Source organism: Acinonyx jubatus, chromosome C2, assembly GCF_027475565.1.
Source record: "Acinonyx jubatus isolate Ajub_Pintada_27869175 chromosome C2, VMU_Ajub_asm_v1.0, whole genome shotgun sequence".
In the NCBI taxonomy this organism is placed as follows: domain Eukaryota; kingdom Metazoa; phylum Chordata; class Mammalia; order Carnivora; family Felidae; genus Acinonyx; species Acinonyx jubatus.
Window position 1 is genome coordinate 107,472,540 of NC_069384.1, and position 13,715 is coordinate 107,486,254.

At 36.0% G+C, this 13,715-nt stretch overlaps 1 protein-coding gene across 8 annotated transcripts in view; it reads left to right on the forward strand.

The window, feature by feature from the left end:
* Positions 1–13,715, forward strand: part of PLCH1 (phospholipase C eta 1) — a 217,384-nt gene that overhangs the window by 133,044 nt on the left and 70,625 nt on the right. For all 8 annotated transcript variants that reach the window (XM_027061565.2, XM_027061561.2, XM_027061568.2 and 5 more), the window contains 2 exons: positions 6,931–7,060; positions 10,508–10,678. In XM_027061565.2, coding sequence (XP_026917366.2) covers positions 6,931–7,060; positions 10,508–10,678 — 301 coding nt within the window. The remainder of the gene's footprint in view (positions 1–6,930; positions 7,061–10,507; positions 10,679–13,715) is intronic.

Below are 13,715 nucleotides of genomic sequence, written 5' to 3' on the forward strand. Positions count from 1 at the left end.
GTCTTCTTAAAATTTTTCAGCAATGTTTTGTAGATTTCATTGTGCACCTTTTTTACCTCCTTTATTCCTATTTTATTATTTTGATGTGATTATAAATGGAATTGTTTTTGTAGTTCCTTCTCAGATTGTTATTGTTCATATATAGAAATGCAACCAATTTTTGTGTGTTGACTTTGTATCCTGCTATTTTGCTGAATTCATTTATCCTAACAGCTTTTGTTGTGGAGTATCATATCATCTACAAACATAATTTTACTTCTTTCTAATTTGGATGCCCTTCCTTCCTTCCTCCCTCCCTCCCTCCTTCCTTCCCATTGCCTAATTGCTCTGGCTAAAACTTAGTACTGTGTTGAATAAAAATGGTGAAAGCTGGCACCCTTGCCTTGTTCCTGATTTTAGAGGAAGAGCTTTCAGCCTTTCATTATTGAATATGATATTTACTGTGTTTTTTTTTCATATGTGGCTTTTAATATGTTGAGGTAGTTTTCTTTTGTTCCTATTTTGTTGAGTGTTTTTATCATTAAAGGGTATTGAATTTTGTCAAATCTTTTTTCTGCATCGATTGAGATGATCATGTGGTTTTTTTCCTTCAGTATGTTGATATGGTATATTACATTAATCCATTCTCATATGTTGAACCATCCTTATATTGCAGGAATAAATCCCTCTTGGTCATGGTGTATAATTCTTTTAGTATACTGCTGAATTTTATTTGCTAGTATCTTGTTGAGGATTTTTGCATGATTGTTTATTGGTCTGTATTTTTGTTTTTCTTGTAGTATCTTTGCCTGGGTTTATGAGCATAATGCTGGCCTCATAGAATGAGTTAGGAAATGTTCCCTCCTCTTTAATTTTTTGGGAAAATTTGAGGATTGGTGTTAGTTCTTTTAATGTTTAGTAGAATTTACCAGCGAAGCTATCAAGGTCAAGTATCAAGTTTTCTTTGTTGAAAAATTTTTGGTTACTGATTCAAGCTCCTTACTAGTTATAGATCTGTTCATGTTTTGTTTTCTTTGTGGTTTAGTCTTTGTAGGTTTTGTGTTTCTAGGATTTGTCCATTTCATTTAGGTTATCCACTTTGTAAGCATGCAATTGTTCATAGTACTCTCTCTCTTTTTAAATGTTTGTTTTTTAATATGAAATTTATTGTCAAATTGGTTTCCATACAACACTCAGTGCTCATCCCAACAGGTGCCCTCCTCAATGCCCATCACCCTCTCTTACCTCCTTCCCACCCCCCATCAACCCCCAGTTTATTCTCAGTTTTTAAGAGTCTCTTATGATTTGGCTCCCTCCCTCTCCAACTTTTTTTTTTCTCCTTCTCCTACCCCATGGTCTTCTGTTAAGTTTCTCAGGATCCACATAAGAATGGATAAAGAAATTGTGGTTTATATACACAATGCAATACTACTTGGCAATGAGAAAGAATGAAATATGGCCTTTTGTAGCAATGTGGATGGAACTGGAGAGTGTTACGCTAAGTGAAATAAGTCATACAGAGAAAGATACCATAGTACTCTCTTTAAATCCTTTTTATTTCTGTAGAATTGGTAATAATGTTCTTACTTTTGTTTCTGATTTTAGTATTAATTTGAATTCTTTCTCTTTTTTTTCAAAGAAACCTACATTTTATTTCAATGATTTTTTTTTCTCTGTTGTTTTCTTTCTCCATTTCATTGCTCTTTCCTCCAATCTTTCTTATTTTCTACCTTTTCTGCCAGCTTTGGATTTTTAAATTTTATTTACTTATTTATTGCTAGTTTTGGATTTAGTTTCTTTTTTTTCTAGTTCCTTAAGTGGTAAAGTTAAATGTTAATTTGAGATCTTTCTTAAATTTTATTTTTCATCTTTAAAAACATTTATTTTTAATTGAAGTATAGTTGACATGCAGTTACAGTAGCTTCAAGTGTATTTCTTATTTTTGAATGTAAGCATTTATAGCTGTAAATGTCTCTCTTAGCACTGCCTAAGTTTATATGTTGTTTCCATTTTCATTCATCTTTAAGTATTTTCTAATTGCCTTTATGATTTCTTCTTTGATCCATTGGTTATTTAAAAGTATACTGTTTAACTTCCATAATTTTGTAAATTTTCTAGTTTTCTTTTTGTTATTGATCTCATCCCATTGTGGTCAAAGAAGATACTTTGAATGATATCTGTGTTTAAAATTGGAGACTTACTTTAGGCCTACAATATTATCTATCCTGGAAAATGTTCTCTGTGTGCTTGAGAAGAATGTGTATGCTGCTGTTATTGTTGGTTCAAGTGTTCTATACATGTCTGTTAGACCTAGTTGGTTTATTGTGTTGTTTATATTCTCTTATTTCCTTACCTTCCATGTGGTTTTTCTATACTTTATTGTGAGTGGGATATTGAATTCTCCAACGATTACTGTAGAGCTGTCTATTTCCCCTTCAATTCTGTCAGTTTTTGCTTCATATATTTTGATTTGTCATTAGATGTGTAATTGTTATAATTGTTATATTTGAAACTTTTATCAACGTATAATGTCCTTTTTTATCTTTTAGAAACATTTTTTGATTTAAAGCTTATTTTGTCTAATACTAGTAAATCCACCTCTGGTCTGTTTCCATTACTATTTGCATGTAATATCTTTTTCCATCATTTCACTCTCAACCTGTTCAGGTTTTTGGATCTTAAGTGAATCTCTTGTAGACAGCATATAGTTGGATCATGTGTTTTAATCCATTCTACCAATCTCTGTGTTTTGATTGGAGAATTTAATCCATTTACATTTAAACTCCTTACTGATAAGGAGGGATTTTCTTCTCTCATTTTGCTGTTCACTTTCTATATGCGTTATAACTTTTTTGTCTTTTGTTTCCTGCATCTGCATTACTGTCTTTTTTGTTTGGTTGATACTTTTATAGTGAAATTTTAAATTCCTTTCTCATGTCCTTTTATACATTATAGCTGTTTTCTTTATGGTTATAATGGGGGTTACATTTAACATCATAAAGTTATAATATTCTAATTTGAATTTATACTAGCTTAGCTCAATAACTTTTTGAACCTGATTTCGTTTGCCCGTGTTTACTGGCAATAGAAAGTTTTCGTGTTTGAATTAACCAGGTTGACAGCTGAGGGATTTCATATTCTGAAAATATGCTATTTGGAAAGCAAACGTACCCCAGAATTGCACAGGGAATAATTTTATAAGAAATATAGAAACAGTTGATGCTTGTGTCAGTGAGGAGAGAAAAGGACAGAGGAAATTAATAATAAAGAAGCTGATGTCAAAAATAGAATAGTTATGTTGAATCAGAGGACAATCCTCATACATATTTGTCAGGATTTGATAGGGTTGTAGGTAATATTTTAATAACAGAATAACATCTTTGGTTGGACATACATTTAATTACATTAGTTGAGGACAACGTTACAAATAGGCCTGAAAATTTCAGCTGTGAATGAATAATGAGAATAGTGAATCTTAAGTGGCTGTATGAAAAAAATCCCTCCAGTGTAAAATGTAATTCAGGTTATTTCTGGAATATGGCCATGTTTCATGGAGGTAGATGCATTACTCATGTCTGTTAATAGCAATATAGTGTTGTGTTTAAGGACTAGTATTGCACTGCCTGGGATTTGGCCCCAATTCTGCCATGTACCGGGTAACTTTGGATAAGTAACTTAAACTCTTTTGCCTTAGAGTCTTTGTCTGTCACATGGTAATGGTGTTAATCATAGTGTGTGCCTTATGTAGTTGTGTGAAGATCAAATGAATTGATGTACACAAAGTGTTTAGAACACTGTCCAGCACATATTAAGCACTTATAAATAATAGCTACTATTTTATTGCTGAAGAGAGGTAAGGACTGGCAAATCTTTTGCTTTCCTCTTCAGATTAAGTCTGAAATCTCAGTGGCCCCAGCATGAAAGCCTCGGCATTTTTCTCCGCCAGTCCATTCTCCTCCATGATTTCCCCACCTTATCTCTTGACCCCACAGGAGAAATTATTACCTCTGGAAGACTTTGGGCAGTCTCGAAAGGATGTTGTCAACTGAAGGTTTACACCTTCCTAGTAAATCAGGGGCCATGCAAACTGTAGCCTGTAGGCAAATCTGGCCTAATGCCTTTTTTATATGTGGTCCTGAGCTAAGAAATGGTTTTCAGTGATTGGAAAAATAAAATCAAAAGAAGAAGAATATTTTGTGAAATTCTGCTGAAAATTATCTGAAATTTAAATTTCACTGTCCGTAAATAAAATTGTATTGGAACATAACAATGCCAATTAATTTATGTGGTGCTTATAGCCTCTTTTGTGTCACAAAAGACAGAATTGAGTAGTTGCAGTTGAGAGCTGCAAAGCCTAAAATATTTACACTCAGGCCTTTTCCAGAAAAAGTTTGCCCAACCCTATGGTAAATACTACCATTCAATACTTAGAATTTCCTTTAACTTTCTGATAGAAAATTCTAGGCCATAACTGTCATTCAGTTTTTACTATCCCAGTTTTTCTTTGCAGAATGATTGTTTCTCTTCTTAAACTCACCCTGTATGATGATGTGAATCATTAATTTAGAGCTTTCTTGAGTACTCATATCTTAATTATGAAGAATAGCTTTAAGATATCAGAATACTTTTACCTGTAATTGTATACCATGTGTACTGTTACTGGGAGAGAATGGTTTTTCCTTTCATAGAATCTTAGAGTTGGAAGGGACTTCAAGGTCATCTAGTTGTGTTCACTGACATTATAGATGAGGAAATGCAAGGCCCAAGAGGTGTGCCATAAGTGAGCCACTGTCACAGTGCCAGGTCAGCAGAATCAGAACTAGTGTCTGTTTCTCAGTTGGATTCTACCTCTATGTCTTACCAATCCCATATTCCCTAAACCAATTGTCAAGGCCAGTTTATATGTTGACACTGAAGGCCTTATAGACACAGGCCTATCCTAGGGTTTGTACTGGCAGAATACTCATTTTTAGGGTTTGCTTGTCCTTGACTCTTCTCTGGAGAAATCTTTGAGAGGCTTTGGTAAGGAAGTATAAAATAAAAGGATGAAAATATGACTGCTCTTGGACTCATTTCATGACTTCTTTGAACAAAGAGCAGTGTCCACAGTCATAAGAAATAGAGATGGATGGGGACTGTGTGTCCAGAAAACAGAAAAAAAAATGAGATTCAGGTATTTATTAATAATTGGCCCAAATGTTTCACTCTTTTGATTCTTCAGTTATTTTTACCCTAGTCCTGGGTCACCTGTTAACTTCCAGATGTCATGTATAATGAGGTCCTTCTATGAGAAGTTGAATTATAAAGAACTGGGCTGGTTATTTTCCAATGTTATAAAGGGAACAAAATGTGAAACAAGGTATTTACAGTATTTAGGTATTTAAATCTAGAAGAAATAAGTCTTTATGGTTGTTTTTACTTCCTGAGGTCCTATCTCCTACAATCATAATTTGAATTGCCTAAGAAATGTAAATATGCTATGTTATACTTTTAGTATTTTGACTTAACATGAAAATCAGTTTGATATCATCTGCTTGAGGCAAATATTATCCATTTCCCCCTCTCTCACCTACTCTCATTCTCCTATTTGTTGGTTTTAAACCTATGCCTTCCCTTACTTTGATTTTCTGGTTTCTTTCCACCACCTTTATTCCCCTTCAAATTTTGAAGCCCAGTTTGGTTTTCTAAGTGTGCATGTGATTCCTGCTTTCTGCAGTTTACCCCCCAATAACTATGAATCATCCATTTTTAAAAAATATTTATTTATTTATTTTGAGAGAGGGAGAGAGAGAGAACGTGAGCTGGGGAGGGGGAATAGAATCTGGAGCAGGCTGCATGCTGTCAGGGCATGGGGCTCAATCTCTCAAACCCTGAGATCATGACCTGAGGTGAAATCAGAGTTGGATGCTTAACTGACTGAGCCCCACAGGTGCCCCTTGAATTATTCATTTAAAAAAAAAAATTCAGATCACCCATTGGTTACCATTTATTCTGCTTCCTCATGATGTGAAACAACCCAAGAGTCACTCCCCCTGAGGGTTTTTTTTAAAACCTCAGGTCACATGATGTAAATCTTCTGTATCTAAACTCAGCTTCATACCCTCAGTCACTGAATATCCTACTTGCAATTTGAGCGTAACCTCTAACATATGAGGTTTGCTTTTGATTTAGAAATTTGAGGCTCTTAGGTAAGAACCTTCCAAGCTGGTAATATGGAGATGAATATAGCATAGAGACAGATCTGCTGTATAGGAGACAAGAATACTAGACTAAGTTTCCAAAAATGTGGATCTCTTACTAATTTATCCTTAACAAATTTCTGCTGGGGGACCTGGGGGGCCTGGGGGGATGGAGTGTGCTGGGTTCTGTACTGACATTGCGGAGCTTGCTTGGGATTCTCTCTCTCCCTCTCTCTCTGCCCCTCCTCTGCTTGCTGTCTCTTTCTCTAAGTAAACCAACATTTTTTAACAATTTCTCTTCCTCTAGTTTTATATCCTCATCTGAACAATGAGGAGATTGAACTAGACAGTTTCTAAATGTAGGAGTGGACTGAGGGGAACTGAAAAAGTTGTCTAGTGTGGGGTATTGTGAAGGTAAAAATACGCTAACTGGAAGGTCATAGAGGAAGAAGATAAGGCCTAAATTTGGTATATTTGAGGTTTCATCACATCGTATTCCTTTACAGATTGGATAAAAATGTGTGAGTTAAACAAACTCCCAGAAGAACTTGGTTTGACTCTCATTTCAAAGTGAAGGGAATCACCTCCAAGCACCCATTCCCCTGTTGATTGTTGTCACTGGTAGCAGATCACTAGTCCATGGATTGCAGGCAGGGCCTTCTCCAAAGAATTTCTTCTCAAGCTCTGTGTTAATGATAAATGTCCTTGTGAGTATTCTGTGAGAGCAGTTTTTATTTTCATGAAAAAAGTGTTTCTCTTGACCTTTCTTCATGTGGGTAAAGCAGACCTTTGAGGAAGCTGATAAGAATGGTGATGGCTTATTGAATATTGAAGAGATACACCAGTTGATGCATAAACTAAATGTCAATCTGCCCCGAAGAAAAGTCCGACAAATGTTTCAGGTATGTTTTCACAAATGGGTTGGCTTTTTGTAAAATACACGTTGCATGTTATTGATGTACTTAGATATTTCAAAGGCTATTTTGTTATGTTGGAAGTTGGTATCACCTGCTCTGTAGTGTTTTATTTTTCTTTGATGAAAAGAGAGGTGTTTTGTTTCATGAAGGAAAAAAAGACTTCCTAAACTTAGCATGTGTCCACAGTTTCACTTCCTAAAATGCTTTTTTATTGTTGCTCTTTTCAGAGAGTAATTATAAGACTACCTGGCACTTAGATATTGGAGCAAACTCCGTGAAGTCCCTTCGAGAGGGTGATAACATCTCATGTGTCTACCTCACAGAGCTCTTGTGAGGATCAGAGTAAAGACTTAGTAACATGAAAAAAACAGCACTTATTAAGTTCTCAAGAGACTCTGTTTTGTTTCAGAGAAGTTTAAGATTTAGAATCCATGATTCTCAGAAGTGCTACAATACTCCTGCCATTTTGGGAGCTCTCCAGAAGTTATTCAACTGCCTGTTGGTATTAGATGAGATGCCCTTTCCCTGTTGGTCAGTCCTTGAGGAAAATCCTTGGGCCCAGACTTATTCTGTGGCACCCAGCTGGGATTGCACTTAGTCCTCTGTCTGAGGTGCAGAAGTGAGCTCTGTTAAGTGGGTGCAAAGACAATGTTAGATTATAACTAACAGCTAATATATTAATTTAGGAAGTGCTCTTATTTGGAGATAAGTCATAACCACAATCCATGTTTTATGATAATTTTCTATTCTAAGTGATATTTTGTATCTCGGTGATATTTTGTACATATAAAAATAAGCAGAAGGTGTGAAATTGTGTGATGGTTAATGTTTTGTGTTTCCTTTGTTTTCTAACCATTTGTCCTTAGAGGTGGGAAGGGCACAAATGACATGAGGGATGAGGGACAGTGAGGAATGGTGGAGGCTGGCTCCATTCTGTGACCTCTTACAGTGGGCCTGTGCTTGGGAAGCTCTTGGCTGGACACAGTTTGCAGCGAAGGGAACTTGGTCCCGTTGCACTGGAGAACAACATAAGAGAGAGGAAAGAAGACGAAGGAATATGCTATAGAAGGAACCCTGGAGATGGAGTGAGGGACTTGGGAGGGGAAATGTGTTGTCACAAAGAAAGTGAACTGTCCTTCAACTTAATGGGAAGTTTTGCCATGTTCCTGGTACTCCCTGTGACATCTCACTTTTGCTTGTTGTGAGCCCCACACTCCCATCTGTTCCTTTTCATAGAAAATGCTCATTTTACTGAAGAGTAGCTGCTGATTAAATCAGAAGGCCCAAGCTTAAAGAGAAAGGCAAAGTCTATACATGCAAAAATAATGATGTGAGAGTACTTTTTGGAAGTAAGATAAAGAAATAACATAAGCTATTGATCTATTTTTACTTATATGTTTTCCCCCTTCAGACACTTTTTAATTTCTTTTAAAAATTATTTTAAATGTTTATTTATTTGTGTGTGTGTGAGAGAGAGAGAGAGAGAGAGAGAGAGAGAGCACGCATGAGTAGGGGAGGGGCAGAGAGAGAAGGAGACACAGAATCTGAAGCAGGCTCCAGGCTCTGAGCTGTCAGCACAGAGCCTGACGCGGGGCTCAAACTCATGATCCATGAGATCATGACCTGAGCCGAAGTAGGTCGCTTAACTGACTGAGCCACCCAGGTGCCCCAACACCTTTTTATTTCTAATGCACTAAACATTGTAGAGGGTAAATCAGGAAATGTTTACGTCAAATGTTTTATGCATTTTAAGTAAATCCTTTAGACAAACTTTTCAGGGGGTCTTTTTGTGACCTTTAGGTTTAAAGACTTATAAAGCCAGAAGTGATAGAACATTTCTAGATAGAACATTTCCACTGTAGGTCTTGCATCTAGCAGGGTTGTGTAAATGCCCTTCATGGGAGTTAGAGGACCAAAGATCTTAGCATTGTCTCAGGAACATTCTTCTTCTGGCTGAATTGCTGGTACAGACATTGAAGGCTTTCTAGAGGTTTCTTTGCTTTTGTTGTAGAGCTAGATTCAACTAAAATTTTTTAAAATAATCTATTCAGTTATGGATAGCTCCTTTTGAAGTCTTTAGATGCTGTTGTTTAATGTGAGAGTTTTACTGTTCTTAATTGTTACAGCATTTACAAGGAAGTTGAAAAATGTTTCTTCTCTGTATCCAGGGTTAGATACTTTGAAACAAAATTAGGACAGAAATTTGAACATTAGACCCAGTTTCTTAAAATGCAGTGATTCTACAAACAAGCATCTCATACAGCAAAAATGTGGATATTTTATACACCATTCTCCTTCTACCTTTAAAAGGATAGAAGGCAACAGCAATCTGCCCTATAACGAAACTGTGTATGATTTAAATATTGGCTAAAGTATGTGTTCATAAAGTATGTGTTCCCAAAGCTAACAAAGTTTTTAAAAAATCTATCTTTTATGAACATGTTGACTTTCAAAGCTATGTTTAACCCCCCTACATCTGAGTATATGTCATAAAACCCATGCATTTCAAGTTGCCATTCATTCCCTGTCAGTTTTCGTTCGGTTACAACTGTGTTCATTTAAAATGAAGATCATGTAAATAGATTTGTTGCTCATAACATATCCCCAACAATTTTAGTGTTTTCTGGCAAATTCAGCCAATCAGAAGGAAGATACATGGTGAAAGATTCTTGCTCAATAATTACTAGAAACAAATTATTTCAACTAGAAATCAGTCTAAATGGATTTTTCAGACTTCTGTGGAGAGGAAACAAGGTTTCAATGCTCCTGATAGCTGTAAGAACAATAAACTACGTCTGTCAGATTAGGAGGGATTCTGTTACATTTAAAAACTGTATTGATTGGATTATATTCAGAAGCTGGTTAGAGACTGGTATTTTCATAATGTGTCGGATATTTTTTCTCTTTTGTTCATGATTCATTTTCTCCAAGATTTCTTTTTCATTAGTTTCTTCAAAAGATCAGCTTTTGGTTTAATTGCTCTCCCTTTGCTGATGTATCTATTTGGTTCTTTATTTCATTGCTTTTTGCTTCTGTTTATAATTTTTTTCCTTATATTTTCTTTAGCTTGATTTTTCTAGCTTTTTGAGTTGAATTATTATCTATTTTTAATCTACCTTGCTTTCTAATAAATTGAAAACTTCATTTTCCTCTAGTTACTTTTTTTTAAAGCTTTCTTTGTTGGTTTATAAATTTGCTGTGATCAGAGAAATTGGTTTTTATAAGGTTGATTGCTTATAACATGAAACTTTTTTTGTGGCCTAATAAATAGTCATTTTTTAAATGGTTCCATGTGTGCTTTAAAAGAATGTGTTTACCATTTGTGATATGTGTTCTAGCCTTTTTATAGTAAATATTATTTCTCAGCATCTCTGTACTGAATTTCCTATTTCAAACTCTCACACTGCCTTGTTTATTCTATGCCTCTTTCAGGAAGCTGATACAGATGAGAATCAGGGAACTTTGACATTTGAAGAATTCTGTGTTTTTTACAAAATGATGTCATTGAGACGGGACCTTTATTTGTTGCTCTTGAGCTACAGTGACAAGAAAGATCACCTAACTGTGGAAGAACTGGCTCAGTTTTTGAAGGTGGAACAAAAGGTATCATTGGACTGTTGAATTACATGTTTACTCGAAAATATTTATGAATATACAGGCTTCTTCTGCTGTTGGATATAGGTATACCTTATTTTTAGAATAGATGGGTAAATATCACAATTCCACCCAAGAAAATCTTATTTATGAGTTATTTCTAACATGTTTCTAGCAGCTTTTAAGAGGGTGTGATAAATTGAACACTTGTATAGTTTTTTACCTTAAATATGTTGAGTGTAGAAATGCACATTTTTCCACAAAGTAACGGATGTTAACTCATGTGTTTCATTGTACATATAATGGTTATGTTTTCTTTATACTAATAATATAGATAGGCATTTGTTAACTATGACATAATTCTTTATTTTTAACTTTTTAAAAGTGTTTATTTATTGAGACTGGGAGAGAGAGAGAGAGAGAGAGAGAGAGAGGGAGGGAGGGAGAGAGAGAACCCTGAAGCAGTCTCCATGCTATCAAGCACAGAGCCCGACATGGGGCTTGAACTCAGGAACCGTGAGATCATGACCTTAGCCGAAATCAACAGTCAGACGCTTAACCGACTGAGCCACCCAGGAGGTCCAACTATGACATCATTTTTAGCTAGCAATCTAGTAATTCGTTGATAACTCTGATAGAAAATTGACATTCGATTATATGAGAAGACTAAGTAAATTAAGTCCCGATTAGCAAAGATAATCCCTAAATATATTTAAAACAAGACTTTTGATTTTAATACTATGTAGGGTCAACTGTGGTCAACAAAGCTGGTCTTCTCATACTACTTTTTTTTATATTGCCTTAAACTCTGTTTCTCACTAAAATAGAAGAATAAGTGAGTGATTGAGGGGGTGTTAGCTTTATTGAGTATTACTTGACCAATGAAAATTGTGTATGTTTAAGGTGTACAATGTACGGTTTTGATATAATGTATACATTGTAAAATGATTACTACAGTCAATCTAATTAACATTCATCACCTCATACCGTTCTGATTTGTGTGTGTGTGTGGTGAGAACACTTAAGATCAACTCTCTTAGCAAATGCCAAGTATATAATGCAGCATTATTAACTGTGGTCACCATGCTATACATTAGATCTCCAGAACTTCTTCCTGTTTAATTGAACTTTTATACTCTTTGACCAACACCCTCCCATTCCCCCCAGTCCCTGTCAACTGTCACTCTACTCTGCTTTTATGATTTTGACTTTTTTAGATTCCACTTACCAGTGAGATCATGCATTTGTCTTTCTGTGTCATTTCACATAGCATAATTTCCTCTAGGTTTTAAATATGTCACAAATGGTGGATATGATTTAATCAATCTTGCCTACATAATGGGACATCTACCAAGACCCCTAAACCATGAGGTTTGGAGGGCTTCTGGGTTGGCGAAGCGACATGGACGGACTGGGAAGCGGAAGGGGTATGCCCTGAGAGGGCACAGATGCTCTGACCACCTTCCCCAAGGCTATTCATGAGTTGTACACTTTGTAGTAGACCAGTCCTAGTAAATAAAGCACTTTTCTGAGTTCTGTGAGTCATTCTAGTGAATTATGGGAACTGACAGAGACTTTTCCTTGACTAAACTCTAGATAGGCTTTTCTGAGTCCTTTTTTGACTAGGCCCTGTTGTTGGGCCTTGTCCTCAAGAGTCCAGCTGTAGCAAGAATCCTGCTAAGACTCTTTAACCAAACCCCACGTCCTTGATATCTGATCAACTCGATTTCTGATAAAATTCCCTATCTTTCACCATCTCCCACGTGATATCTGATCACTTTCTTTCCTTCAGCAAAGAACCCTGTTAGGTAGGGTTAGCCAGAATCCCACTTACCTCTAATGTTCCCTCCACTCCACCCTGATCCTTGCTATAAATCCCCTTGCCCATCCTGTATTTGGAACTGAGCCAGTACTGAGTTCTCTTTTCCCCTATTGCAATAGCTACTGATTAAAATATGTTTTTCTTGCTTTAACTACTGTCTAGGTCTGTTTTTTTCTTTGATAGAGCCCCTAAATTTGTAGTAGGCCAAGCGGAAATGGGGGAAGCCTGAACACCTCATTTGCAGCTGGCATCTGAGATGGGTCAGTCTATGGGACTGAACCCTTAACCTGTGGGGTCTAATGCTAACTCCAGGTAGTTAGTGTCAGAACCAAATTGTGTTGTTGGACACCCAGTTAGTGCTGGAGAATCTAAAACTTGGATGGTGTCAGAAAAAAAATATACTAGATGTGGTAATAATTTACTTTACCCCATTCCACAGTCACACACATTTTAGGAATAAGAGAATCAGATTTAATGAATTTTGATGTTGCTTTCTTAAGGATTAAGTGTTAGCAAAATGCTTGTATCAGAATCAGTTATTTTAATTAGTTTGCTAATTTGGCAAAGGGAGCAATTCTCCATTAACAAAGTTAGCTATAATACAGGTAGAACATAAGATGGAATAAAAGATATTTTGTTTTGCCCAGAAAATATGCTCTTCTACATACATCTCTACTCCTCTCTTCTCTGCTCTGGTAACTACTTTTTCCACCCTCACCTGGAGAGCTCCTCTAATACAGAAGAAAGAACATTAGATCAGGGGCCTACGAGACCTACATTCCACATCTTACAAGCTTTTTTGGCTGGAGGATCTTGGGCAGATCATTCATTATCATTTCTGAGCCTTTATTTCCTTATCTGTAAAAGGGAGCTTACATCTACCTTTCCTACCTCACAGTGTCAACTTGGACATCGATCGTAATGATGAATGTGAAGGCCCTTTGACATAGATGTTCAGAAGCACAGCAGTGTGACAAATTAAAATTACAATATTTAAAGCTACTGACTTCAAATTCATTTGGACAAGTGGAAGTAACCTAGTCCATTTGAATAGCAATAGTGGATATCACTTGCTAAGGGGCATGTGTTTCTGTCCTCCTTTTGGTTACATTGACATTCAACCAGTAGACTTAATTGGGGAAAACAGAAGCCAGTGTTCTATGACATCTGCTTCTGGTGGATAATTACCTGTATCCAGTTTAATTTTCTAAATTAACTTGAAGC